General features: G+C 38.8%; 3 protein-coding genes across 5 annotated transcripts; 2 read left to right on the forward strand and 1 right to left on the reverse strand.

Moving 5' to 3' along the window:
* Positions 1 to 86: 86 nt before the first annotated feature.
* Positions 87 to 8,588, forward strand: phkg2 (phosphorylase kinase, gamma 2 (testis)). Of its 3 annotated transcripts, XM_053639594.1 has the most exons (11): positions 96 to 214; positions 1,125 to 1,157; positions 1,267 to 1,370; positions 4,362 to 4,537; positions 4,631 to 4,685; positions 5,393 to 5,458; positions 5,538 to 5,701; positions 5,796 to 5,886; positions 6,089 to 6,242; positions 7,492 to 7,617; positions 7,736 to 8,588. In XM_053639594.1, exons 3-11 carry the CDS (start codon positions 1,276 to 1,278, stop codon positions 7,979 to 7,981), a joined length of 1,173 nt encoding a protein of 390 aa, XP_053495569.1. In that variant the 5' UTR covers positions 96 to 214; positions 1,125 to 1,157; positions 1,267 to 1,275; the 3' UTR covers positions 7,982 to 8,588. The 3 variants fall into 3 exon arrangements, with proteins under 3 accessions (XP_053495568.1, XP_053495569.1, XP_053495570.1); XM_053639593.1 differs by lacking the exon at positions 1,125 to 1,157 and having other exon boundaries at positions 87 to 214; XM_053639595.1 differs by lacking the exon at positions 1,125 to 1,157 and having other exon boundaries at positions 140 to 158.
* A 109-nt stretch (positions 8,589 to 8,697) lies between these two features.
* Positions 8,698 to 11,182, reverse strand: cfap119 (cilia and flagella associated protein 119). Its single transcript, XM_053639596.1, has 9 exons — positions 10,979 to 11,182; positions 10,811 to 10,845; positions 10,659 to 10,724; positions 10,370 to 10,533; positions 9,687 to 9,757; positions 9,462 to 9,578; positions 9,287 to 9,359; positions 9,087 to 9,185; positions 8,698 to 8,951 (listed from the first exon to the last, which is right to left on the reverse strand). Exons 1-9 carry the CDS (start codon positions 10,994 to 10,996, stop codon positions 8,791 to 8,793), a joined length of 804 nt encoding a protein of 267 aa, XP_053495571.1. The 5' UTR covers positions 10,997 to 11,182; the 3' UTR covers positions 8,698 to 8,790.
* A 998-nt stretch (positions 11,183 to 12,180) lies between these two features.
* rnf40 (ring finger protein 40) lies at positions 12,181 to 26,862 on the forward strand. The gene is made up of 20 exons (XM_053639352.1): positions 12,181 to 12,254; positions 12,874 to 13,018; positions 13,124 to 13,291; positions 15,298 to 15,619; positions 15,717 to 15,914; positions 16,507 to 16,628; positions 17,679 to 17,825; positions 17,995 to 18,069; positions 18,924 to 19,043; positions 19,383 to 19,562; positions 19,870 to 20,005; positions 20,298 to 20,419; positions 21,300 to 21,565; positions 23,606 to 23,723; positions 23,830 to 23,979; positions 24,132 to 24,344; positions 24,450 to 24,575; positions 25,453 to 25,593; positions 25,672 to 25,773; positions 25,911 to 26,862. The coding sequence occupies exons 2-20, from the start codon at positions 12,884 to 12,886 to the stop codon at positions 26,085 to 26,087; spliced, it is 3,018 nt and encodes a 1,005-aa protein (XP_053495327.1). The 5' UTR covers positions 12,181 to 12,254; positions 12,874 to 12,883; the 3' UTR covers positions 26,088 to 26,862.
* Positions 26,863 to 27,222: the final 360 nt, after the last annotated feature.

The following is a 27,222-nucleotide window of genomic DNA, read 5'->3' on the forward strand; positions in this document are numbered from 1 at the left end:
CCGGCTGGTTGGTGGCAGTATTGAGCTGCAGTGTCACTATGAGCAACAACAGAAGAAGCGGATGTAGTTCCGCGATACCTGTTTATTTTGACAGTCTCAGGGAAATGCTAGCCATCCAGCAATAGTGTAAACTTTAGTTTACATATTATATATTTAAGGTATATATATATATATCGCTTCAGCCAATGACTTTTATGAGTTAGGAAACTTAAACGTGAGTAATGTTTTCTTGTTGTTTGCAGGGAGAAGATCAGTGTGTATAAATTAGAAGTTAATCTAGCTAGCTAATCTAAAGTAAACTAGCTGATAGACTGTAAATAGGAACACGGAAAATGTTTTGGCATTATACTCATTTATATTCAGGAGTATAGATGTTTTTTTGGGGGGGGGTGTTTAGGGTGTTATTGTCGGCTGTGTCAGAGCTGTATGATGATTTTGCATGGTTATTTTGGCCAGTGGCTCTAAAACTTTTTTGCAGAGACCTCTTTAATTGTAAAAATCAATTCCACGGACCTCCTCAGTACGGTTTAATGAAAATAGTCCAACTATACTACAAAAAAGGGCTAATTGTTTAAACGTGTGCAGTAATATTTTGGCTTTATATAGGAGTTGTTATTCCTGAACATTCCACCGAGTGATATTATTTATAGACCTGCATGTTTTTGAATTAATAAAGTTTGGATTAAAATTCATTCAAGTAACTAGTAAACCTGGCTAATAACGATAAGACTTCAACAATAAATATAATAACTAAAGTGCAAAAGTGTCACATAAGAGTACACTCATAGAAAACAAGTTTAGCAAGTAGCACCCAAGTGTGTTTTAGAGAGATCTAGGGCTGGGTGATATATCAATATAATATTGATATTGTGATAAATGATTACGCTATACACTTTTATGAGATATCATTGGTATAGTGATGTATTTTTAATTATAACAAATTAAATGGTACTGAATGCATGCCTTTAATTTGAAGTAAAGAAAAGTTTCATCTAATGCAGTTTAGCATTTTATTTTATTTTACTGCTGTTTTGCAGACAGCATGTTAGCTAAATTATATATTGTGATATGCATTGTGTATCATAGAAAAGTCCTCAAGTATTGTGATATGATATTTTTGACAGCCCTAGAGGGATCTCTATCACAAAAGGTTCCAGGTAGAACCCCCTCAGGAAAGTAAAACTATTAACCATCCATAAAAGCATTGAGGAATGTTTTTTTTTAAGGATCCTATGTAACTTGGCTGAGATTTAGTTTCTTCTTCAGGTTGTGGCGATGACTCGTGATCTTGTGCTCGGAGAGGAACTGCCCCACTGGGTGAGAGCCAAAGAGTTCCACCAGAAGTATGAGTCCAAGGAGGTCATCGGCAGGTGGGTGTCTGAAAACTACTAGTTTCCTGAACTGAAATATGTTTCTCTTTTGCACATATCATACACAGCTCTTAAGTCATAGCAATTGCATTTTAAGATTACATTGTGTACATTTTGACAGATGGTATCTGATTACAAACTGAATTAATTAGGCTTATGTCAGTTTCGCTACAGCACTTAATGATGCGAAAATGTGATCACTGTTGCCACAAATTTAGAAGCACAAAATCATCTTGTGGGGCACGACTAAATCTGGAAAGGGATGTTTAACAAGCACATATGGGTGTGATGGTCAGGTGTCCATAAACTTTCGGTCATATGGTGTATTTAGTCTGATTGACTGAATTTTTTTTTTTTTACCACAGTTTGTTAAACTGTCCCTTATACTCTGTGTCATTTGATCAGATACACCACTATTTGGATGCACTTTGTACAGTTATTGACTGTAGCCAATCTTTTCCTAATCTATCAACCCCCTCTACACAATCCACTAATGGAAGGCAACCATAAGACCATTGCTGATTGGATATTATTTTGGCTGTGGTCTGGTTTCAGCACAGCAATGACAGTTGAAATGGCAATGGTATGTTAGCGCATTGTGCTAATATTAGTCCCAGCAGCGTTAATGGAATTGTTAAAGACTGCTGGGTTTAAAAGCTGTTCACCAGCCAAACACATCTAGCTATCAGAGGTCCAGTGGTCAGAAACTAAGCATGATTGTATATGGAGATAACTGAGCTATGGTCTTTATTTGCACACCTACAAGGACTCAATATGTTAGATGTGTTTAGTAAAGAAAGTAGACAGAATACACAGTGCTTAAAAACCATAGCAAAGCAGTTGTACTTGATACACTAGTACTAGCACTACATATTGCCATTTCAGTGTCACTGCTGCCCTGCAATATGCATTAAAGTCGGGTCCATAAATATTTGGACAGCGAGAAAAGTTTGGTAATTTTGCCTCTGTACACCACCGCAATGGATTTGAAACAAAGCAATGAAGATGTGATTAAAATGTAGACTTTCAGCTTTAATTCAAGGGGTTTAACAAAAACAAAAAGAATTATAGCCATTTTTTACATGGTGCCTCCATTTTCACAGACTCAAAAGTAATTGGACAAACTAACAATTATAACTGTAAGGATTCATTTTCATACTTGGATGTAGATCCTTTGCAGTCATTGACTGCGTGAAATCTGGAACCCATTGACATCACCAAATGCTGAGTTTCCTTCCTTGAGATGCTTTGTCAGTCTTTACTGCAGCCAGCTTCGGTTGCTGCTTGTTTGTGCATCTTTCTGCCTTCAGTTTAGTATTCAGTAAGTGAAAAGCATGCTCAGTTGGGTTGAGGTCAAGTGACTGACTCAGCCATTTAAGAACATTCCATGGCTTTGCCTTAAGAAGCTCTTCGGTTGCTTTCGCAGTACGTTTTGAGTCATTATCCACCTGTACTGTGAAGCGTGATCTTTTCAGATTTGCAGCATTTGACTGAATCTGATCTGAAAGTATAGCTCTATGTACTTCAGAATTCATCCTGCTACTTCTGTCAGCGGTCACATCATCAATAAACACCAGTGACTCAGTTCCACTGGCAGCCATACATGCCCATGTCATTAACACTTCCTCCACCATGTTTGACAGATGATGTAGGCTTTGGCTCACGAGCCCTTCCTTTCCTTCTCCATACTCTTTTCTACCCATCATTCTCTTGGTTTCATCTGTCCAAAGAATCTTGTTCCAGAAATGGTCAGGCTTTTTTTTTTTAGACGTTATATTAGACTTTTCTAGCAAAGTCTAATCTGGCCTTTCTGTTCTTGAGTGTTACCAGTGGTTTGCATCTTGAGGTAAACCCTCTATATTTAACTTCATGAAGGTGTCTCTTGATTGTAGACTTTGGCAATGATATTACTACCTCCTCTAGAGTGTTCTTGACTTGGCTAGATGTTGTGATGGGGTTTTTTTCACCAAAGAAAAATTCTGCATTCACCTAGTTTAGTTGTCTTCTGTAGTCATCAAGGCCTTTTTGTATTGTTGTTGCAGGTTTTTTTTTGTTTTTGTTTTTTCAGCCTAATGATTCACTTGCATCGATACCTCTTTGGACCGCATATTAACAGTTGCCATGAACAGCTACCAAATGCAAATTCAACACTTGGATTCAACTCCAGACCTTTTATCTCCTTAATTTGTCATGAAATAACAAGGAAACAGGCCACACCTTGCCATGAATCTGCTTATCAGGCAATTATCCAATTACTTTTGAGCCTGTGAAAATGGCGGGATTCTGAAAAAAAAAAAAAAAGGCTGTAATTTCTGAATGGTTAATGCAAAATTTTTGTTAAACCCACCGAATTAAAGCTGAAAGTCTATACTCAATCACATCTTGATTGCTTCATTTGAGATCCATTGTGTTTGTGTACAGAGGCAAAATTACCAAAGACTTATGGACCCGACTTTAATGAATATTGCAGGGCAGCAGTGACACTGAAATGGCAATGTTTTGTGCTAGTACTAGTGTATCAGGTACAGCTGCTTTCCTGACTGTTGTCAGGCAAGAAGGCCTGGCATCTTATCGGCATGCCAGTTCCTCCCAAAGGTGTTCAATGGGGTTGAGGTCATGTCTCTGTGCAGGACATTTCCACACCCACCTTGGCCATGCATATCTTCATAGACCTTGCTTCATGCACAGAGATATCGTCATGCTGGGACAGGTTTGGGCCCCTTAGCTAGAGTGAAGGGAAACTAATGCTACAGCATACAACATTCTATACAATTGTGTGCTTCCAACATTGTAGCAACAGTTTGGAATGGTCAGGTGTCCACATACTTTTGGCCATATGCTGTATTTTATACTTTGAAATGAATGTTCTGTTTCTGTGTAAACTAGAGAATTAAAGTTTTCCCATTGCTGTGTATCAGCATGATCTATTTTTGATGTTTCTTCTTGCTGGTCTTGCATGAAGCTCATATAGAACATTAAATCTGCATGTAGGGGTGTAAGCAGCGTGGTGCGTAGGTGTGTAAACAAACACACAGGACAAGAATTTGCAGTGAAGATCATTGAGATTACAGCAGAGAAGATGACTGCCCAGCAGTTGGAGGAGGTGAAGAGCTCAACACTGAAAGAGATCCATGTTCTTAATGTGCTGAAAGGACATCCGTCCATCAGTGAGTTCTAGCACTGTTATATTTTGTATTGCAGAGGATTCTGTGCTGTTCAAAAAAGATCAGACAAAAAGATTTCTGTTTTTCTGTTTTCAGTCACACTTATTGATTCCTATGAATCTGCAACCTTCATCTTTTTGGTATTTGACCTGTAAGTAATCATTTATATAATGCCTTTTTCTGCTGGTTTCCTAAGTCATGGAACGTGTTCAGTAGGTGTGGTGGCCTTGGAAAACCTTCACTTTGTGCAAATGTTGATTTTGTCAATTTTCTACTATGTATCATTCTGAAACTATAGCATTGTTGAACTGAAATATGGTTCTCTGCTTCATCCCAACCACAAGTAATGTTATAGCATTTTAAACCCAACTGAAAGACACCAAAACACTGGTCGTCTAAATGCAACTGCTTTTTGTTTATTTTTATTTAATATGTAATGAATAAAATTGAGAAATAATAAGGACCATGAAAACTATGTATACTTTATGCCTGCCTTTATTAAGAGCCATTTTTGCAGTAGCCAAGGCATGTTTAGAACCTTCTGAACATTTCTACATCGTTTTGAAGAAATATATTTCTGTTAAGTAGAGGTGTCAAAATATGTTCTAGGCTGAAATCCCCTGATTTTTCATTATTTTGGGGTGTCAGCCACAGCAACATGTGACAGATTTACCCAGACCACCACACATATAAAGTGTTAATACAAGAATATATGAAGTAGTAAAATAAGTATGTAGCAAATTGTACATAGTAGTTAGCATTTTCCAGGACGTTATCACAATATCACGATCAAGTAAGAGAGAGATTACGTAACTGCCTCATACTCACTTTTTTGTTCCTACTACATTTTCAACACAGCATGAGAAGAGGAGAGCTGTTTGACTACTTAACAGAAAAGGTTACTCTCAGCGAAAAAGAGACCAGGTATGTGGTTATAGCCATTATGGTCTATACACACATCAAGAAACAATAATCTCTTTCAGTGCATGTTTTTTACATTTAGGAATATGATGCGTGCTCTTCTGGAGGCAGTCCAGTATCTCCATTCCCTTAATATCGTACACCGAGACCTCAAGCCTGAAAATATCCTTCTGGATGACCAGGGTCACATTAAACTATCTGACTTTGGCTTTTCAGTGCAGCTCCAGCCTGGAGAAAAGCTGAGAGGTGAGTGGCTGTTTAAGCAGTACCGTATCATAATCCTGTTTTTCCCATGAATAAAACTACATGTAGAATCTTTTTTTTCTTTCTTTTGTGTTAGAGCTGTGTGGCACTCCGGGCTATCTTGCACCAGAGATTCTGAAATGTTCAATGGATGAAACGCATGAGGGATATGGGAAAGAGGTTGACTTGTGAGTCTGAGTTAGAATTTGTTTCAGGATTAAAATTTTTTTTACTCTGTTTGACCATCAGAAGGCTAAAAACATGGCTAGAATTCTGTTGTATGTATGAATTAGACAGCTTTTAGAAGAAACCCCTCTTCTGGTTGTAGTGGTCATTTTTCCCCTAAGTGATAGTGGTAGTTTCTATTTGCTAATACCAGTCTTCCCTCAGGTGGGCTTGTGGTGTGATTCTGTTCACTCTTCTTGCTGGATCGCCACCTTTCTGGCACCGCAAACAGATGCTGATGTTAAGAATGATCATGGAGGGTCGGTATCAGTTTAGCTCTCCAGAGTGGGATGACCGGTCTGATACTGTTAAGGACTTGGTACGAATCTTTTTTACTTTAAAAGAGCCTGATTTTTAGTTTAGAAGTAATTGCTCATAATGCTATTTCATCAAATATACGCACTCACCATCCACATTATTAGGGGCACCTGCTCATTCATACAATTAATTATCCAATTATGCAATCATGTAGCAGCAGTGCATAAAATTGTACAAATACAGGTCAAGAGCTTCAGTTAATGTTCACATCAAACATTAGAACAATGTGGGAATGGACTGTGGCATGGTTGATCATGCCAGATGGGCTGGTTTGAGTATTTCAGAAACTGCTAAACTCCTGATCTCACACACAACAGTCTATAGTCTACACAGAATGGTACGATGAAAAAAAACATCCAGTGAACAACAGTTCTTTGAGTAGAAGCTTAATGATGAGATAGGTCAAAGGACAGTGGCCAAACTGGTTCAAGCTGACAGGAGGTCTACTGTAACTCGGTCTATGAGTTTAACCCAAGTGTGCCGCACAAGTCGTGAAAAGTGAAGCCGAAACGTTTCGATTGCCCCCAGGTGACTGGATGCAGTATAGGTCATAAACCCCGCCTTCTCCGTGTAATCTAATGGGACCTGAGACAAACTAAACAAATTACACTTCAAATTAATTTTTTCCAAAGATGGTTTCTGTCATTTTAGGTCGTTTTTATCTCGCTGATGTAAGTTCAAGTGTTTGTTTTTTAAATGTTTGATTTTAGTTAGTTATTTGATGCTATAAAAACAGGGGTGTGACATCATGATTGACAGCTTCTCTGAGCGAAGTAGTCACTGAGGCACCAACTGACTTTTTTTCAGGATCTTCAGAAGGAGATTGGAGCTTGAACTTTAATTTCTACGTTTCTACATTTCCATAACTGTTTATTTCACACTGACATAAGACCAAGACCAAGAAGACCACATCGGGTTCCACTCCTTTAAAGCCACTCACAGACTACAGTGGGCACAGCCTCATTGAAACTAGACAGTTGCATTTTGGAAAAAAAACAGGTGATCTTCAGCTGTCCAGTTTCAGTGAACCTGTTCATTTTATTGCTGCCACATGATTGGCTGATTGGATAACTGCATGAATGAGCAGGTGTACACTTGTTACTAACAAAGTGGACGATGAGTGTATAATATATTGCTTAAAATGTGCTCTTTTTTGTATTGTATTAATATTTCATGGATGTTATCATTTCTTTTAAGTTTTGTTTAATTTAAAATTGTACACCACTGTCTTACACTGCTTTTATCCTTAGATCTCAAGGCTTTTAGTGCTGGATCCTGCAGTTCGTCTGACGGCTGAACAAGCCTTAACTCATCCTTTCTTCCTTCAGTACCAGAAGGAGGATGTACGGCTCTTCAGCCCCAGAAAGACATTCAGGGTAGGTTTAGCCTACATGAATCTTTTTTTACTTATGATATTCACTGTAAATTATAATGCTCAGAATAACTCTTGAATTCTTGGGTATCCTGTTTACATCTCTTATTTCATCTCTCTAGGTGTTAATCTTGACAGTCTTGTCCTGTATTCGTATGTACTGTCGCTACAACCGGGCCAGACCTCTGACGCGAGAACTCCTAATGAGGGACCCTTACTCTTTACGAGCTGTGCGCAAACTCATCGATGGCTGTGCTTTCCGCATATATGGACATTGGGTCAAGAAAGGAGAACAACAGAACCGAGCTGCTCTTTTCCAGAACACCACTAAAATTGTTTTACTTGGTCTTGAGGACCTTGAGAGCTAAATGTAAATCTGATCTCTATTTTTAACCTGTTTATTAAGAGTTATAGTAGTATTTTTCTTTTTTAATTGATACGGTTCAGGGAGTGCAGATATTAATCCACTCACACACACACACACACACTGGAACCACAATAGAACTATTTATTCATGATTAATGAGATACTTTTTTCATTGTTACATGCGAGTTATTGAGCTCACTTTTAACTTCTTAGCCATTTTCTTTTCTAATATCTAATCATAAACTTAACTTTATAAATTTGTATATCATATTTAGTTTTATCACGTTACCTGTCCTTGTAATTTGACAATTTATAGAAGTGGACAGTATAAATTTGGAGAACATTTTGCCATTTATGGTAACACAAATACTGTGTATGATGATTACTTTCCTGCTCACTTTGTGGGGGTATTTTCCCCCCTTAAATGTATTTGAGTCTTCTTTTCACAACCAAACAGCATGTTTTCATCACTGTGTACTGTATTAATTTAAGATTAAGCTTAATCTGCATTATCACTGTCAAGATTGCTGTTATATATTATTCATGTGTAATTTCTGTTTTAATGTTCTGAACTTGATTAATAAAATAAATCCTTACATTTTAAGTAAACACTGGAAAGGCTGCTTGAGCCAAATATACAGTTTTTGAAGTTTCTTTACACAAAAAGAATGTAATATGATAATAAATATGACCAACCTTTTGCAAATTATACATGTCCTGAGGATGGAAAAATTATTTAGTTTGTATATATGGTTTCCAGCGTAAGCTCCAGTAACAGCTAGAAATGTTGTACAGGCACAAAGACATTGGATCACTTTTTAGGTTGAAGTCTAGTCTCCAGTGCAGTGAGCGCAGTGTTAAGCTGATCAGTACTTTCCTGCAAGCATTTTTCTAGATGAGCGGTCAAGCGCATCACTTCCTCCTTTACTTCCTTTTGTACAATTGTCCTCAGCTCTCCCTTTGGGGATAGATCTAAAGTGGAAAATACATGTGCATTCATCATAATTAAAATGAACTGATGTTTAAAAGATGCTTAGTGTCTGAACAAATATACGTCTGTTTGATAGTTTCAGTGCATTTTAGAGTAATGTAATTCAGTATGCATACCTTGTTTAGATGCCTCTGTCTCTGTGGGCAGGATTTCTGTGGAAGCCATTTCTTGCTTGTTTGTGCCGTTTGCTTCATTTTCAGTTTCATTCTCTGCTTCTGTGACATGTCCAGATATATAATTTAAAGCTGGAATGTGATGTCTGAGGTATAAAACTATAACAATGTCCTGTGACACATTAAATAATAGGTTTCTGTACCAGAGGTTTCTAGTTGTTCTGTAGTGAGCTCCTCAGGCATTCCAATATAAGACAAAGATAAATCCAAGTGGATCTTGACCCAACGAGGAGAATCAATAAAGCAAATTTGATTAATGTGCAGTTTCAGTTTTATTTATGTAGTACAGGAATAAGTAGTACAGGAATCCAAACTTACCTCAGGTGTAAATACGTACTTGTAAAGCAGGTAGTGCCTCATATATGTGTTGATGAAATATTTCATAATCTCAGTCACTTGTTCTGAATTGAATAGATCAATACTGAAAGGGGGTCTCTAAAGACAGAAAAACAGTGAACAACTATAAAATATCACAATAAAAAAAAACCTCAAAAGTGCTTTTTATATTCTTATACTTGTGACAGAAATGTTTAAAGTACATACTCTGACAGAATGACAAAGCACAAGCTCACTGCAGTATGTAAAACACTGGTCCATGTTGTTGAGGGGAGTTTCTGGAAAGATTATTCATTATAGGTTTCAGTATATTTAGCAGATATTTCAGCAAGCCATAAGAAGGTCTAGTTGATTGTAAACGTTGAACATTTTGTATTCATTAATTGGGGTTGCATGTTCTCCACGTGCTTCGGGGTTTCCTTCGTGGTACTCTAGTTTCCCCAGTCCAAAGACATGTATTGTAGGCTGATTGGTATCTCTAAAATTGTTTGTAGTGTGTGAATGTGTCTGCGATTGTGCTCTGTGATGGGTTGACACCCCATCCAAGGTGTCCCCCGCCCCACCTCCAGGTCCCCCGCGACCCTGTGTAGGAAAAGCGGTACACAATATGGATGGATATATATGACCCTGAAGGAAGGATAAGCGATATAGAAGATGGATGGATGAATGGATTATGAAAATAATCCACAACCCAAATAATGCGTGATCAGTGATGGCCCTATGATCTTTCCTTTCCAGTGATGGATGCAGTAGAAAGGGGCTGATAACCTTCATAAACACACTGGCTACAGTAAGTAAAACTTTTCTCTTATAAAGTGCACCAATATGGCAAGTTTACCTTTTCTCAGTACAGTATATCACCAATACATAGAGTTGTTTTAAAGTTTCACCTGTGTTAAGCTGATGCACATTCTTTATGATGGACAGAAGAACAGATGTTTGCTCTTTATTGAACTTTTTCTGTCTGCAGAATAGCACTGTGTTTGTGTACAACTCGAGGACAATGCCCTGCTGTGGGTCAGGAGCCTCGATGTGTAGGGCCTGGCACAAAATTCTAGATAAAGCAAACAGTAAACACCATAAAAATAAAAAATAAAAACTTATAGACACATTCGTTGCATTCTGTAGTACCTGCATATGTTATATGAGGAAAACACAGATATTTAATAATTATATTACCTTGAAATATCTGGTATGGACTCTGTCTTGGTGATTTCTTCTGCATCACTGTAACGCAGGTCTGCCCTGCAAGTTCATACAATAATACAGTTCTTTTTTGTTGGATACAAGATGGAATAAGTGACATTTAATTGTAATTACTTGTGACATACCATAACAATATTCTGGTCTTCGGAGGACATGATTCCTACAAAAATCAGTGGAACAATTAGCTAAAGCAATAAAATACATAATCCATCTTAAACTAAATAAATGTATCAATCTAATGTATATTATTATTATTATTATTATTATTATTATTATTATTATTATTATCTTACCAAAGATCCAATATCCATCTCTAAACTGGCAAACAAATGCGGCTATAATATTAATTCGAATATAGTTCTTCTGGAAACAAAAACAAGACCTTTAACATAGAGTGTGTGTGTTTGTGTTCCACCGTCTCCTAGCAACCACGATGGCTAATGGCTCCCTGCTGGCTGTATGGTGCACTGCATACCGTTATTTCACACGCGATATCGGAATCAGCTTTATTAACTGGCTTTATTGCCAAGTATGTTTACGCACACACGGAATTCAATGTAATACAAGACAATACAGTACTAAAGACGATTATGTGTGTACAGATGCCATTACAGATGTACAGTTATGTGCAAATGGAAGTATAGAATGTGCTATCTATGTTATTATACAGTTATGTGCAATGAAAGGGGAATGAACGTACAAGAGGTATATAATATAATAAATATTTAAAAGTATGAAATTATTGTTGCAATAATTATTGTAGGAAAATACACCTAGTGTACGTAAGGGCTGTTTGAGACAGAGCTTTTTTCTTTCTCTGAAGCAAAAAAACACCCATAACAAGCATAACACGAAGACAGATGTCACTACTGAACTCACTGGTGCTCGTTCAGAAAGGAAAACGGGACACTTCCGTACTTTTATTTTGAAATAAAAGAGAGCGCGAGAGAGAGAGAGAATGTTGTTTATAGCTGCTATAATGTTATCTTAGAAAGTGAAACAGGGCGTTACTTGTCTTGTGGATGTTACGCTGAATATATAAAACTATAAACAGTTAAAAAGTGTGAAATATCGTTCATTAATAAATAAAGAATTGTAATGGTTGGCAAATGTCTGTGCTATAAGAAGAATAAAACACTTCAAGACACGCTCCTATAGAAAAATAATCCACATGGAGTTGTGTAAAATAACAGCACCCTGTAATGTATTCTTTTTTTATTCCTTACTTAACCAACATTATTATAAAAACGCTTTTTCTAGCTCATTTTTGAGCATTTGTATTCGACACAAACACACACACACACACACACACACACACACACACACACACACACATATATATATATATATATATATATATATATATATATATATATATATATATATATATTTAAAAATCTAAACATTTTATTATGCTTTTATTATTTATTATGTCTGATTTGTCGTTCGTGTATGCGTGCGCGTGCGTATGTTTGTGTGGCTACTTTTATTATGAAGCAAACAGAGATGCTTCCTCCTTAGCAGTCTTCACACTTCTGTTCACTTTTCCTGTCTTTGCGGCTAGCAAAGGTTTGTCGGTTTGTCGCTGGTGTAATGCGTTCATGTATCATCCACTTTGACGTGCACTGTTGAGTAACGGTGGATTTGTACTTTAAAACACGAACCCAGAGCTAACCTGAATAGCTTCAGAACCAAATAAGATGTTTCTTTTTGTTTATATAGACGGGCTACCTCGCTAGCTAGCTGGCTAACTCGTCTAGCTAGCATCCATCCGCGATATTATCACGATATTAGCAGCGCTCTCATTCTCCTGCTGACTCGCAGTCGATAACAGTGTAGTTGCACTGTGGATATTAACGTCATACATTAAATGTGGTTATTGTGTGTTTTGACGGAATCGTAGCTGTCCGTCTGGCTAGTAAACACAGCAACTGATTATAAGGGACATTTGGCATCTTATATTAATGTTTTAATGTCCATATAGTGATATATCGGAGCTTCTGTTACTCTGCAGTCAATAGAGTTACATTATTATCCAAGTAAAGTAAATAATACTAATAGCAACAGACATGTCTGTATAAAACAGTTCACCCGAGTGAGTTTCTGGTCACTGCGCCCTTGATGTGATGTGATGTGATATCCTCAATTTCTAGAAGTGTTTTCATCTCTGTTTTTGTGTTTGTTTTAGATCAGGAACCATGTCTGGCACCGGAGGAAAGCGAGCCTCTGGAGGGGACAGTCCTCCGGGGCCACCTGAAAAGAAAATGAAGAAGGAGGAGAAAACCACGACCACTCTTATAGAACCTATTCGCATCGGCGGCGTTTCTTCTACAGTAAGCGAGGTTACTTTCGGTCGTTAAAGACATTCTTGTCCAAACGAACCCGTTAATCATCGGGCTGGTAGCTGACGCAAACTGAAACGATGCTGTGTTTTGCAGGAGGAAATGGACATGAAGGTTATCCAGTTTAAGAACAAGAAGCTCCTTGAACGCCTCGAGCAGAGGCAGGCTATTGAAGATGAGCTGAGAGAGAAAATCGAGAAGCTGGAAAAAAGACAGGCGACTGATGATGCCACGCTTCTTATTGTCAACCGCTACTGGACTCAGGTACTGAACAAATTGGTATACTTTACGAGCCGGGTTCGGATGATCTGTTTCATGTCCCACAGAGTTGATACGCGTGTGATTCGATGAGCTGTGTACACGTGAAGGGACGTTGTTTATCTCTTTATTAACTATCCGTTATGTATGGTCATTAGGGGTGTAAAGATTCTATACAAGTTTCAAATCGAAGTGTATGGTTCTTTTTTTCAGCTTGATCATTGCCAGTTGTCCTCCTTTAGCGCTTATTACATCGACATAATAAAGTCTTTGCTGCCAAACAAGCTCTGGTTGTCTTTAGCCACCGTTATCACATCACAACTACTTATCAATGCATATGGTGATGATTTGGCATTCCACATTAGTAGAAATAATCCCTTCTTATGACATTGTTCAGCCATAACATTAAGACCACTGACAGGTGACATGAATAACGTTGATTATCTAATTATAGTGGCAGCTGTCAAGGGGTGGGATATAATATTAGGCAGCAAGTGAACAGTCTCGAAGTTGATGTGTTGGAAGCAGGAAAAATGGGTAAGTGTAAGGATCTGTGCATCTCCAAAACAGGCGGTCTTGTGGGGTGTTCCTGGAATGCACCAAAGGTGGTACAAGGAAGGACAACTGGTGAACCTGCGACAGGGTCATGGGCGCCCAAGGCTCATTGATGCGCTTGGAGAGCGAAGGCTAGTTCGTCTGGTCCGATCCCACAGAAGAGCTACTGTTGCACAAATTGCTGAAAAAGTTCATGCTGGCTAGGACAGAAAGGTGTCAGATCACACAGTGCATCACAGCTTGCTGCGTAGCTGCAGACCGGTCAGAGTGCCCATGTCTGACCCCTGTCCACCTCCAAAAGAGCCTAAAATGGGCACGTGAGCACCAGAACTGAACCATGGAGCAATGTTCTGACTGATCAGTGTAAAGTCACTAGATACAAAGCTTAATTGGGAGGGAAAGAAAACAGACTATATGTGAGTGTACAAACTCAGTGACAGTAAATCTGTTTGAGGTTAGTTATTGATTTATTTAATTCATTTGTAGTTTGAGTTCCTTAATATTCTGCGCCAGTTCTCTAGTAAAAGAAGTCCTAAAAAACAGTAACTGCTTGAATTTTATAGGACATCAGAAAGTCTTTTGAAAGCGAGTGTGTTAATAAGATAATTTCCCTTATCTACCACTCTGTTCTGATAGGACGCACACAGTTGCCTAATTTCCATAAAAGACATAAAATGAGAGACTCTAGGAAGAGACATGTTGCAGTAGAAGTGATACAAATTTCCACATGTTTCGATTGTTAAATGTATTTCTGTATACACTCTCTGACCAAAAGTTTGTGGACACCTGACCATCACACCTGTGTGTGCTTGTTCAACATCCCATTCCAGATTTAGTCCCCTTTGCTGATATAATAAGCTCTTCTGGGAGGACTTTACACTTGGTTTGGAGCATGGCTGTGGGGATGTGTCCATTCAGCCACAAGAGCATTAGTGAGATCAGGCACTCATATTAGGAGAGGAGGCCTCAGGCGCAGTCAACATTCAAGTTCTTCACAAAGGTGTTTATTGGGGTTGAGGTCAGGGCTCTGTTCACTCCACTCGAGTTCTTCCACTCCAACCTTGGCAAGCCATGTCTTCATGGCACTCCCTTGGGGCATTATCATGCTGGAACATGTTTGGGCTTCGTAGTTCCAGTGAAAGGAAATTGTTCTGTTACGCCATACACAGACATACTACACACTTGTGTGCCTCCAACTTTGTGGGAACAGTTTGGGGAAGAACCATATATGGGTGTGATAGTCAGGTGTCCACAAACTTTTGGCCATATAGTGTATTTATCTGTTTGTTTGTTTGTTTAATGTGTTCACATTGTTTTTGCTTTTAATATTTGTGTATTCATACATTCATTAAACACAGTAATAATATTATTAGTCAGATATTTTGCTTATTGGTTATAAAAGCAGCATTTTTTGAAACATGAATAAACACTATTAAGAATCATCTCTATTTACACAGCTGGAAGAAAATGTGCAAGAGTTACTGCAGCGAGTTGAACCTAAGACTGGTCCAGTGCCTGCACAGGCCCCTGTTAGTCCTCCAGCATCTGCCTCTGCCCCTGATCCTGCAACTGCCCCCTTACCTGCCACTGATATTCCAGCTCCTCTGCCAACTCCACTGGAAGGAGAAGATGGCTTTCCTCAGCCTCCTCCTCCAGCAGACGAAGAGGAACAGCAGCAGCAGCAGTCTGAACAACTCCAGCAGGATAAGGAGCGGCAGCAGGAGCAATCTGATGCGGCGCAGAAGCCGCCCGAAGAGCCAGTAGTGGATGGAATTGCTGGTAAACACACATGTTTTTCTATTTCCTTCATTTTAATGAGTTATTTTTTTCTTCTTGTCATTAATTGTGTCCCACTTTATTTATTTACTGTTTGTAGCTCCTCCTCCACCGCCCCCGTTGAGAGAAAGTGCGAAGGCTTTCCTCTCCACTCTGGATAACAGCAGCGAAGAGGAACTCAGCCTGCAGCTACAGGACAGGATGCAGTTCAGTAAAGATGCAGTGGCCTGCATAGTCTGCATCTTTGACCGCCTGCACAGCACCATTGAAGACCTGTGTACCCGTACTCAAGCAGCAGGTAAAAAGTTTTAATTCACTTGTACTGTGATCTTAGGAGACTTTTACACTGGCAGTTTAGTGCGAAACAGAGTACGGGTTGCATGAATAATCGGTAACGTGAAAGCTGTCATGCAGACCGGGAAGCGCACCGCGGTACTGAACCCGAGACTACCTGTAGGAGGTGGTCTGAGTTCGGTTGCACTGGAACTGTGCTGCGAGTTCCATCATAAATGAGAACATAACTAGTACTTGGGTCCCCACTTGTTCAGGGAGTAAAGTAATCTGCGCGTGTGTTTTAGCCGATGACGACGACATTAGTTTCCACAACACACGTGTACCATGAGTGGCAGGGGATTTAGTGGGATATAGAAGAGGTCCATATCTGTTGTGCCTAATAGCACCAAAATAATAATAATTAAAAAAACTATTTGTGTTGCGCATTTGTGATGATGTAAGATGAACGCAAATGCAATGGGTTCAGTCGCACTTGGATTCGGACCGCGGCAAACACGCCCAGTTTGAAAACCACCATACTGGTTACTAGAACCCTAACTGCTTCATCTGAACTGGTCAATGAATACTTGATACTGATATTCATTTTTCTTTATTAGTATGTGAAGATGACAGTCAACAAGAGGTCATTGCCACAAATCGGAGTCTACTAGAGGATAATAATAAACTACAAGACCTTGCTTCCTCGCTGCAAGGACGACACCACAAAATGTCACTGGAGGTACTCATTAAACAGCCCGGTGCTGGTTTGTGTATTCGCTTTGTGTTTGTTTTTGTTTCTAATTAAACGGTTATTGCTAGTGTGCGGTTGTTATTTGTGACATTGACATGGGATGTGTAGTTTCATTTTACTCTAAAGTGATAGCTGGAGGGTGTAACACTGATCTTGAAAATCTGTTATTGGTAAAACATAGACAAATAATATGCATTAGTAAACAAGTGTAGCACAGCTTGTCATTCAGTCATGTGCACTTCATGATGGTGTCATTTACCATAGGACTTACGTTATGTACACTTTTTTTTTCTGTATCCTCGGACATGACCAAAATAAGATTATATTTCCGATTAGGGATGCACAGAAATTTCGTCTGCCGAAAATGGCACTTTCGGTTTTTGGCCAAAAGAGAATAAAGGCCGAAAATATATTCTGCCCCGCCCCGCCCCTCAGTGCTCGGATTTCACTCTTGATCTAGCCGACGGTTATCACGGTGCTACCAGGCAAAGGGTGATCATGTCAGCGATTGGAAATACTTTAAAGTTTGTGATAAGGACATCAAATTTGCCATCTGCAGTGTTTAATACGCAGAAATTTGAAAACAGGGTCTGGTGCCGAAACACTTTTCCACAACCACCTGAAAACACGACGTCCAGTTCAATATGCAGAGTACAGCAAAAACAACAACAGAATAGAGGCCCTCTTCCATTCTGTGTTTTGCCTATTGTTTTCATTAAAATGATTATGTTGCATATTTCAACTTTTTGTGTTTGCAATTACAAGAATTTTCCTTTCTGTGCATCACTGTTTTCGATTGTGTTTTTGTTTTAGCTGCAGATATTTCAATTTTGTTAAGCTCGTACGTCTGGTTCTTTAATAAATGTCTTTTAATAAAGATTCTGCATTTCCATAACTTTACTAGATAAATTAATTTCATTTAACATCTCTTTTCTGTAAAAACAAAACAAAAAAAAACCTAAACGCACAGACGTAATACTCCTTCTCAAGAATGCATCATTGCACGCTTCAGATTCTCTTTTGTTCTTTTCCCTGCAGTATAATGAATTAGTTGATAAAGTGACCAGCTCTGAGACAAAAGTGTCTGAGATGGAGACAGCTGTGGAGGACCTGCAGTGGGACATTGAGAAGCTTCGCAAGAGAGAGCAGAAACTCAATAAACACCTAGCAGAGGCCCTTGAACAGGTGAGTTAAAGAAAAACAATTGCAAATTCAAACTGACAGATGTCAAATTAAATGTAAAAAGTTTTTATGTTTAAGTTTACTTTAGTTGCTTCATTCACTTCTTTTGTAGTCATTAGCTTTTGTGTCACAAAGCTATATAATGAAAAATAACTGTGTGTCTGCTTCTCAGCTGAATTCAGGTTACCATGCTTCTGGCAGGTCTGGTGGCCTACCTGGTGGTCAGATTACTCTCAACATACAGAAGGTAATTTACAGTTTGCATTTGTAATACTTGAAATACACTCACCGTGCGCTTTATTAGGAACACTATACTTATATACCGGGTAGGGTCTCCCATGCTCTCAAAACAGGCTCAGTTTTTCATGTCATGGATTCCACAAGATGTTGGAAACATTCTCTTGAGATTCTGGTCCATGTTGACATGATTGCTTCACGCAATTCCTGAAGATTTTTCAGGTGTACTTTCATTCCCAAAGATGTTCTATTGGATTCGGATCCGGTGACTGGGACCGCCAACGAAAAACATTGAACTCCTTGTCATGTTCATGATGCCAAATTCTGACCTACCATTGGTGTGCTTAGGATCAGTGGCGATTCATCAGACCAGGCTGCGTTTTTTCCAGTCTTCAACTGTCCAGGTTTGGTGAGCCTTTCTGTTCTTGTCTGGCAGAGGTGGAACTGTGTGGTTGAGTGGTTATCTGAGTTACTGTAGCCTTTCTGTCATCTCGAACCAATCTGGCGTTTCCTTCTGCAGAACTGGATGTAAACTCTAGAGACTGTTGTTTTTGAAAATCTCAGGAGATCAGCAGTTATAGAAATACTCAAACTAGCCCGTCTGGCACCAACAATCACGCCACGTTCAAAATCACTGTTATCACACTATTTACCCATTCTGATTGTTGATGTGAACGTTATCTTAAGCTGCTGGCTCATATCTGCATGATTTCACCATTAGATACTTGTGTGAATCAGTAGGTGTACAGATGTTCCTAATAAAGTGTTTGGTTTGTGTATATTAGTTAATTATTTACCATGTAGGAATATCTATTTGTTATAGAAGTATGTTTTAGGTTAATGCATATTACAATATGTTTTCAGTTTGAGTCACTAAATGCAGAGCTGGAGCAGAACCAGGAGCTGGCCAATAGCCGCATGGCAGAGCTAGAGAAACTTCAGCAAGAGTTACAGGAGGCAGTGAGGGAAAGTGAGAAACTCAAGGTACTGGAGTCCATTGATTTGTAAATATAAAACTAATTTTGCATTCTGGAAATTATTATTCTTTTTTTCATCTCACAGATTTGACATAGGGATGCATTGTCTGTTAATACATATGATTTTTTAGCATTGTAGTTCTACATATTACATATGCGTAATATACATCTAACACACAGCACATGTGACATGGTTAAATATTGGCATACATTTTCACACAAATGCTTTGATTAACCCTTGCATAGTTAATCTGATTTTCTACTTGTGAGTTATTGGAAAGGAAATCCATATTTTAGCCTACAGTGATGTAATTTCAACTCTGACTTGTGTTTGTCTTTCTGTAAGATGGACCTTCGGAACATTCCAGAGGAGGTGGTGAAGGAAACACCGGAGTACAAGTGTCTCCAGTCTCAGTTCTCTCTGTTGTATAATGAGTCTCTGGGAGTGAAGACGCAGCTGGACGAGGCCCGGGCTCTGCTGCTTACTGCCAAAAATGCTCACCTGCGCCAGATAGAGCACATGGAGGTGAGCATCGTGGATGCATGAAATTCCTGTATATTGTTCTCTTCAAAACGTAATAGTGTACGTGTACCAGAATATGAAGGGGACTGTGTACTTTTGATGCATTAATTTTGCTTTTTTTTCCCCACATTTTCAATATCATTTTTCATAACCAAGCAACTTCTTTGCAAGATTTTGTTGAAACAGCAGAAGCGTGATGGTGGTTTTGCTTTAATTTAAATTGTGTCCTGTTTTCACCACCTCTGTATATGTTGAATATGCTTTTGAAATAAACCTGATTTGTGACTGTTGGTTCTCTTATCTTTTATAGAGTGATGAGTTGTCTCTTCAGAAGAAGTTACGAACTGAGGTCATCCAGTTGGAGGATACATTAGCTCAGGTGCGCAAGGAATATGAGATGCTACGGATTGAGTTTGAACAGAACCTTGCAGCCAATGAGCAAGCAGGTAGTGATTTAAAAAAATTTTTGTTAATATATATATTTCTGTATTGTATCAGATTTTAGTGAGTTGCAGATGGTGTGTTGGTTTCAATTCTGCAGCAGTGAATTTCCCAGGCACACTGTTTTACTGTAAAAATGGAGGAAGAGGGGGAGGGAGGTGCTGTATCCTGTCATCATTTCTCTGAGTGTTCATTGTTTCAGCAGTAGTTCAGTACATCTCGCGCATCAGATACAGTAACCAATACCTCGTTATCAGCATTATTCACTCTCATTATTTACTCGCTGTTGCTCTAAAGGCCCAATAAACAGAGAAATGAGACACCTAATCAGCAGCCTTCAGAATCATAACCACCAGCTCAAAGGGGATGTGCAGAGATACAAGAGGAAGTTACGGGAGACGCAGACAGAGATCAACAAGGTTGGCTTCATAAATCCTTTGTGAACTTGTGAGACAATTTTGACAGATGTAATTAATTTGAATGTTGATATTGTAGGCAATTAATAAATAACAAAAAGCTATATTATAAATAATCTATAACTGCACAGTCATCTTTGATGGTACTGATCATCTACAACTGTACAAAATTATCTATAACTGCACAGTCATCTATGATGGAACAGATCATCTGCGACTGTACAAAGTCATCTGTGACTGTACAAAGGGATCTACAACTGTACAAAATCATCTATGATGGTACAAAATTAGATTTTATTCAGAATCAAAAAAAAAAAAAACAGCATTGCTCTCATGAGTTTGGCTTAAAACTAGTTCACATCCAACATTCACCTCAGTTGTTTTATATATTTGTTAATTTTCGTTTAAAGAATGTACCAACATATGTTGTTAGAATATTGTATACCTTGCAAATGATGTACGCTGTATGGCCAAAGGTATGTGGACACCTGGCCATCACACGCATATATGGTTCTTTCCCAAACTGCTGCCACAATGTTGAAAGCACCTAATTGTCTAGAATGTCTTTATATGCTGGAGCGTTACCATTTTCATTTCACTAGAAATAAGGAGCCCAGACCTGTTCCAGCATGACAGTGCCCCAGTTGATGCTGCAGTTTAAATTATGAGCACATTAAAGTGTTTTTTGGCCTTGGATGCATGTAAATCTATCTATTGTTTGAGACCTTTTAAAGCAAAATTAGGCAGGTTTCAAAACCATAATAGGTGTGCTTTAATGCCTATGGGTTTGGAATTGGAGCACATATGGGCGTGATGGTCAGACATCCACATGCATTTGTCAGTATAGTCTATGATTGTGTATATATACGCTTTTATTATTCAGATGAAGTGCCAGAGTGGAGACAATGGCAGTATGCTAACTTTGGAGGAGAGTGTGAATGATGGAGGACTGGATGTGAAAAAGGAAGAAGAGGATGACCAAGATGAGGAGGAAGAAAGGAGGAGAGAGCTGGAGAGGCAACGAGCCCGAGAACGTGAGAGAGAGGCAGAAAGGGAGAGAGAGCGAGAACGGGAACGGGAAAGGCAGCGCAGTGAGGAGCTGAAGAGAAAAGACTCGGACACACTGAAGATGCTCCGAACAGAGCTCAAGTATGCCTCAATTTTTATTCACGAGAACAGGCTCTGATGAATCTCCTTTCAGTTATGATATGTACACAATCATATACAGTTGTGTCAAAAAGTATTTGCCTGATTTAGTCTGTTTTTGTGTATATCTCATACTAAATAGCTTTAGATCGTCAAAACAAAATACAAAATAAAACAAAGGCAACCTAAGTAAACACACAATACAGTTTTTATATTTTTATTGAAACAAACAAACAAAAAAAACCCTATCACCCATGTGAAAAACTAATTGCTCTCTTACTTAAAATCTGGTCGTGCCACCTTTAGCAGCATCTCCAACCAAACGCTTCTGATAACTGGAGATCAGTCTTTCACTTACTTCTAGGACTAGGACTTACTCCTCTGCTTTGGATCATTGTCTTGCTGCATAATCCAGTTACGCTTGAGTTTCAACTTTTGTACTGAAGACCGGACATTCTCCTTTAGATTTTCTGGTAGAGAACAGAATTCAGGTTTCCCTCAATTATTGCAAGTTGCCCAGGCCCTGAAGCAGCAAAGCATCCACACACCATCACACTTCCACCACCATGCTTGACTGTAGATATGATGTTCTTTTTGTGGAATTCTGTATTTGATTTACGCCAGATGTAACGGGACTCCTGTCTTCCAAACAGTTCCACTTTCAACTCATCAGTCCACAGAACATTCTCCCAAAAGGTTTGAGGATCATCAAGGTGTGTCTTGGCAAAATTCAGACGAGCCTTAATGTTCTTCTGTGTTAGCAGTGGTTTTCACCTTGCCACTCTTCCCTGGATGCCATTTTTGCCCAGTGTCTTTCTGATAGTGGAGTCATGAACAGTGACCTATATTGATGCAAGAGAGGCCTGTAGGTCGTTTCATGTTGTCTTTGGCTCTTTTGTCACTTCCTGGATGTGTAGTTGCTGTGCTCTTGGAGGAATTTTGGAAGCTCGGCCACTTCTGGGAAGGTTCACTACTGTGCTGAGATTTTTCCATTTGGAGATAACGGCTCTCACTGTGGTTCTTTGGAGTCCAAGAGGCTTTGAAATAGCCTTGTAACCCTTTCCACACTGATGTATTTCAGTCACCACCTTCCTCATCATTTCTGGAATTTCTTTCATCTTTTTGGCATACTGGGTAAGACCTTTTAACCAACTTCATGCTGTTGAAAAAGATCTATTTTAAGTGTTGATTTGATTGAACTGGGTTTGCAGTAATCAGTTCGCGTTGGATCTAGTCCAGCTGAACCCCATTATGAATGCAGTTTCATAGATTTGGGGAATTAGTAACTACGGAGACAAATGCATTTTCACACCGGCCCAGTTGGTATTGGATAACTTTTTTGCTTCAATAAATAACATTAATCATTTAATCATTTACTCAGGTTGCCTTTGTTTTATCTTATTGTTTTGTCAAAGCTTATTTGCAGGAATTTCCTTGGAAAGTTGTTACTACAAGGGCTGTGGTTTGGTAGCAGAGCTCTAAAAATAATAGTATTTTTAGTGACAGTATTTTAGGTGTCATATGATAAGATAATACTTTATTAATCCCCAGATGTAGAAATTAGGGAGAAATTATATGTAGCCATGGATGGCATTGGTTTCTTTTCAGTTTTGGGCACGAGTGTATTTTATTTAATAATAATAAAAAAACATTTTTAACTTAAAAAAAATCTAACATGCTTTGGCAAGTTAGAAAAAAAACCCTAATGTGCTTTGGCAGCGTGCCTTGCATTTTTTTTCCTGAATTAATTACCAGAGAAAACATCTCAAACATTTTTCAAATGATTGATTGTCATACCTTGACCTACATTCTTTTGTGGTGATATTGTTATCAACACAAATCAATCCTCTGGCTATGGATAGTTTTATTATATGGTTGTAAGAATTAAATAATATTCCGGTTGACTGAAATGTTAGAAAATCCAGATTGTCCATCATCCAGTGGGCTCTTGAATTATTGATCAGAAATCTTTCTACCCTACCTCAAGTATGAATGCTCAATGGTATCTGTCTAAAATGTATATCTTGTGTGTGTGTGTGTCAGGAAAGCACAGGAATCTCAGAAGGAGATGAAGCTGCTGCTAGACATGTATAAGTCTGCTCCAAAAGAGCAGAGAGACAAAGTGCAGCTCATGGCAGCTGAGCGGAAATCAAAAGCAGAGGTCTGTATGGCCATCTAATTAAACCATCCTCCTTTATCTATTCATATAATACAAATAAACATGCAGGCACAACAGAAGTTCAGTGAATATTGTATTGCTCTTGCAGGTGGATGAGTTGAGGCAGCGGGTACGAGAGTTGGAGGAGAGAGAGAGGAAGGAAAGTAAGAAACTGGCTGATGAAGATGCTCTGAGGAAGCTTCGAGTGGCAGAGGAGACCATCGAACATCTGCAAAAGAAGCTCACTGCCACTAAACAGGTATGTTTGTTTCTGTTGTACTTTCTATTTGTGCACTGTTTTCTATCAGATTTGGCTATAACGGTTTTGGTCAGAATGTTAATATACAGTATAATTTACACTGATTTCATTACTGTTGAAAGCTTTTATCATGTATATGTTGCTATGAGCAGGAAGAGGAAGCCTTGCTTAGTGAGATGGACGTGACAGGTCAGGCTTTTGAGGACATGCAGGAACAGAACAGTCGTTTAATGCAGCAGCTGCGTGAGAAAGATGATGCCAACTTCAAACTGATGAGTGAGAGGATCAAATCCAACCAGATCTACAAACTGCTAAGAGAGGAGAAAGAAGAACTGGCTGACCAGGTGCTCACCTTCAAAACCCAGGTACGCAAAAAACTAAGCACAGTATCTCTTTTGCAAATGTATAAATCTCGTATTTCTGTGTCAGCAATGTGAAAGTAAGCAAGGCTCATGTCATGTTCCTCCAAGGTTGATGCGCAGTTGCTGGTTGTACAAAAGCTGGAGGAAAAGGAAGGCATCCTACAAAGTTCACTGGCTACTCTGGAGAAAGAGTTATCACTACGCACACAAGCTCTAGAACTCAACAAGCGTAAAGTAAGAAGTCACAGATGTGCATCATATCCCTGATCTGTTTTTTTTTCTCCCTTATAGCTATTGACTATGACTACGTTTACATGGACAGCAATACTCTAATTATTGACCTTAATCTAAGTAAGGTAATAATGTGATTAAGGTGTTTACATGAGTCGCTTTTAGAATACTCTTGTCATGTACCCGTTTTACATGTTATAGATCATAATTAGATTAAGAGCCCGTGTCATTACGTCGCCACGCCGTCCGACGTCCCTCCAGAATTTCACGTATCAACATACAGTTCGTCTTCGTTATGGTACCGTATACAGTTTTGGATGTTTTTATTTAATTTTTTACGAACGCTTTAAATGCAGTTAATTATTAGTCATGCTGTACGTGCAAATAGACGACTGCTTGAAGTCTTGGGCTGCGTCTCAAACTGCATACTTACCTACTGTATAGTAGCCGAGATGCATGTATTTCACCTACTATATAGTAGGTAAGTACGCGGTTTCGGACGCAGCCGTGCTCTCTTTTTTGCCGTCAAACGGTTGATCACTGCCGTGTGTGTACATGTCCTGTCACAAAATGCGGTGAAAACGCCCACACGACGTTAATAGTGTGATTAAGGTGTGTACATGTCTGTAATGCACGTCGATAATGCGACTCCACATGTCTTAATTCGATTTGTGTTTACTTCGAGTATGACTTTAATTGGATTAATGTAATAAAAAATTGCTGTTTACATGCTAGTTTCTTAATCAGAGTATTGTCTTAATCTGGTTAATATTGGATTATTGTTGTCCATGTAAACGTACTGATTGTTATTGGATTGTTCTGTAGAACTGTGCAGGTTACAGTGCAGCCCGTGTTCTAACTCTTTCTCTTTTGGGCTCAGGCAGTGGAAGCAGCTCAGCTGGCTGAAGACTTAAAGGTGCAGCTGGAGCACACTCAGGCCAAGCTGAGGGAGATCCAGGCCTCGGTGCTGGAAAACCGCAGTGCACGTGAAAGAGAGAGTGGCAACCTCAAGCGTGCACAGGTAAAGTGAAACACATGAAAACAAAAACTGAAACCTATGAGAATCTCTTTTATGCAACTGGCGCTGCGTGTCTTTTAGGAGGACTTGTCAAGACTCCGCCGAAAGCTGGAGAAACAGAAGAAGGTGGAGATGTATACTGATGCAGATGAGATCCTGCAAGAAGAAATAAATCAATATAAGGTAAAGAAAGACAGGCTTACACAGATAAGATGCTCAGTAGTGTTTACCAAACAAAATAAATGGATTATTCTTATTTTTGATTATTTGTACTTGTTTTGATACTGTATTGTTACTGACTCTAAATTGTTTGTCCTCAGGCTAAGCTGCGCTGCCCCTGTTGTAATACCCGGGATAAGGAGACTGTGCTTACAAAGTGTTTCCATGTCTTCTGTTACGAGTGCCTGAAGACCCGCTATGACACTCGGCAGAGGAAATGTCCCAAGTGCAATGCTGCTTTTGGAGCCAATGACTTCCATCGCATTTACATCACTTAAGTCCAAGAACTCAATGAACAGTAAAGCAATGGGAAAGTGGTTTTAAGAGCAAAGAGTATGGATGTGGCATAATATTCTGCTCAGAATGCTACTTCCATTAGATCTGTGAGTAGTCGGTGCTAGTGACCAAATAGACAGCAAGTCTGCAGACTGAATGCGGTGATGATGTGACTATTACAGCCAATAGCACACAAGTGCTTGTTTATAGCTACCGTACTAAAGCATATAGGTTGTATTTCCACTTGCTTAATAGTCATTTAAATGTTCTGTAAGTTAATTTTTTTTTTTTAAACATGCATTTGATTTATGAATTACGTCTTGGAACACAGGACATTTACATCACAGTCTCAATTACATCATTACAGTCTCAATTGCAATTTTAGTACGGTTTTATTGCAGACGTTGTAACAGACAGTGTGTGCAATTCTGTTTTCTGGTAGTCATGTGTTCAATCCATTTGCAGAGTACAGTAAATCCAAGATTCAGTTTTTTTTTTAATGTAATGTGCTGCTCTGTGGTTTCTGAGTGCTTTAAACATCTTAAACCAGTGCAGACTGGGCCAACAGAACGACTTGGATACCTCTAGTACAGTGACACCAGCAAGTTTCCAGAAGAAAAAAAAAAAAAGCCAGGAGCTCACAGGCTCTTTCTTTGGCAAGAGTTGTAAGCTTGTCCAATCGTGAAATCAGACTGGTGTAAAGTGACATTTTTAATTGTTCTTTAGATCAACTTCTAAATAAAACGGCATTGACACTGGTCAATCTCGGTGAAGACAGCTATGTAGATACTAATTCTATCTAAGACAATTTGGGGATTAATCGTCATCTCTCTTTATAGCATGTCTTTAAAATTATACATGCTTGACCAATGTGTCTTTATCATTACAGCCCCCAAGGAGCCAGCAACTGGGGTGGAGTTTCCTTCTGTCCTCATTTGGGTCTTAAAAGAATACGATTTATTTGCATGCAAGGGCTTACACAAATAACTCACTGAGAAGTTATTAGATGACCTACAGAATATGATTATAGACATCCATGCTCACTTATTGCAGACATTTGAATCTGATTTTGCCATTTGACTTGTACTGAATACTAAATCCATAAAACTGGGGAAAGATTATTACCTAATAACTATA

Source organism: Ictalurus furcatus, chromosome 13 (genome assembly GCF_023375685.1).
Source record: "Ictalurus furcatus strain D&B chromosome 13, Billie_1.0, whole genome shotgun sequence".
Lineage (NCBI taxonomy): Eukaryota > Metazoa > Chordata > Actinopteri > Siluriformes > Ictaluridae > Ictalurus > Ictalurus furcatus.

Bases quoted from the DNA above. Each gene is read 5' to 3' on its own strand.
- phkg2 (XM_053639593.1), top strand. From the start codon at position 1,276: ATGACTCGTGATCTTGTGCTCGGAGAGGAACTGCCCCACTGGGTGAGA. The intron at 1,371-4,361 runs GTGGGTGTCTGA...ATCTGCATGTAG, and splicing joins TCCAAGGAGGTCATCGGCAG to GGGTGTAAGCAGCGTGGTGC. The intron at 7,618-7,735 runs GTAGGTTTAGCC...TCATCTCTCTAG, and splicing joins GCCCCAGAAAGACATTCAGG to GTGTTAATCTTGACAGTCTT.
- cfap119 (XM_053639596.1), bottom strand. The intron at 9,579-9,686 runs GTATGTACTTTA...TTCTGTCTTTAG, and splicing joins TGCTTTGTCATTCTGTCAGA to AGACCCCCTTTCAGTATTGA. The intron at 9,360-9,461 runs GTAAGTTTGGAT...CGTTGGGTCAAG, and splicing joins AGTACGTATTTACACCTGAG to ATCCACTTGGATTTATCTTT.
- rnf40 (XM_053639352.1), top strand. From the start codon at position 12,884: ATGTCTGGCACCGGAGGAAAGCGAGCCTCTGGAGGGGACAGTCCTCCG. The intron at 16,629-17,678 runs GTACTCATTAAA...TTTTCCCTGCAG, and splicing joins ACCACAAAATGTCACTGGAG to TATAATGAATTAGTTGATAA. The intron at 25,594-25,671 runs GTAAAGTGAAAC...CGTGTCTTTTAG, and splicing joins GCAACCTCAAGCGTGCACAG to GAGGACTTGTCAAGACTCCG.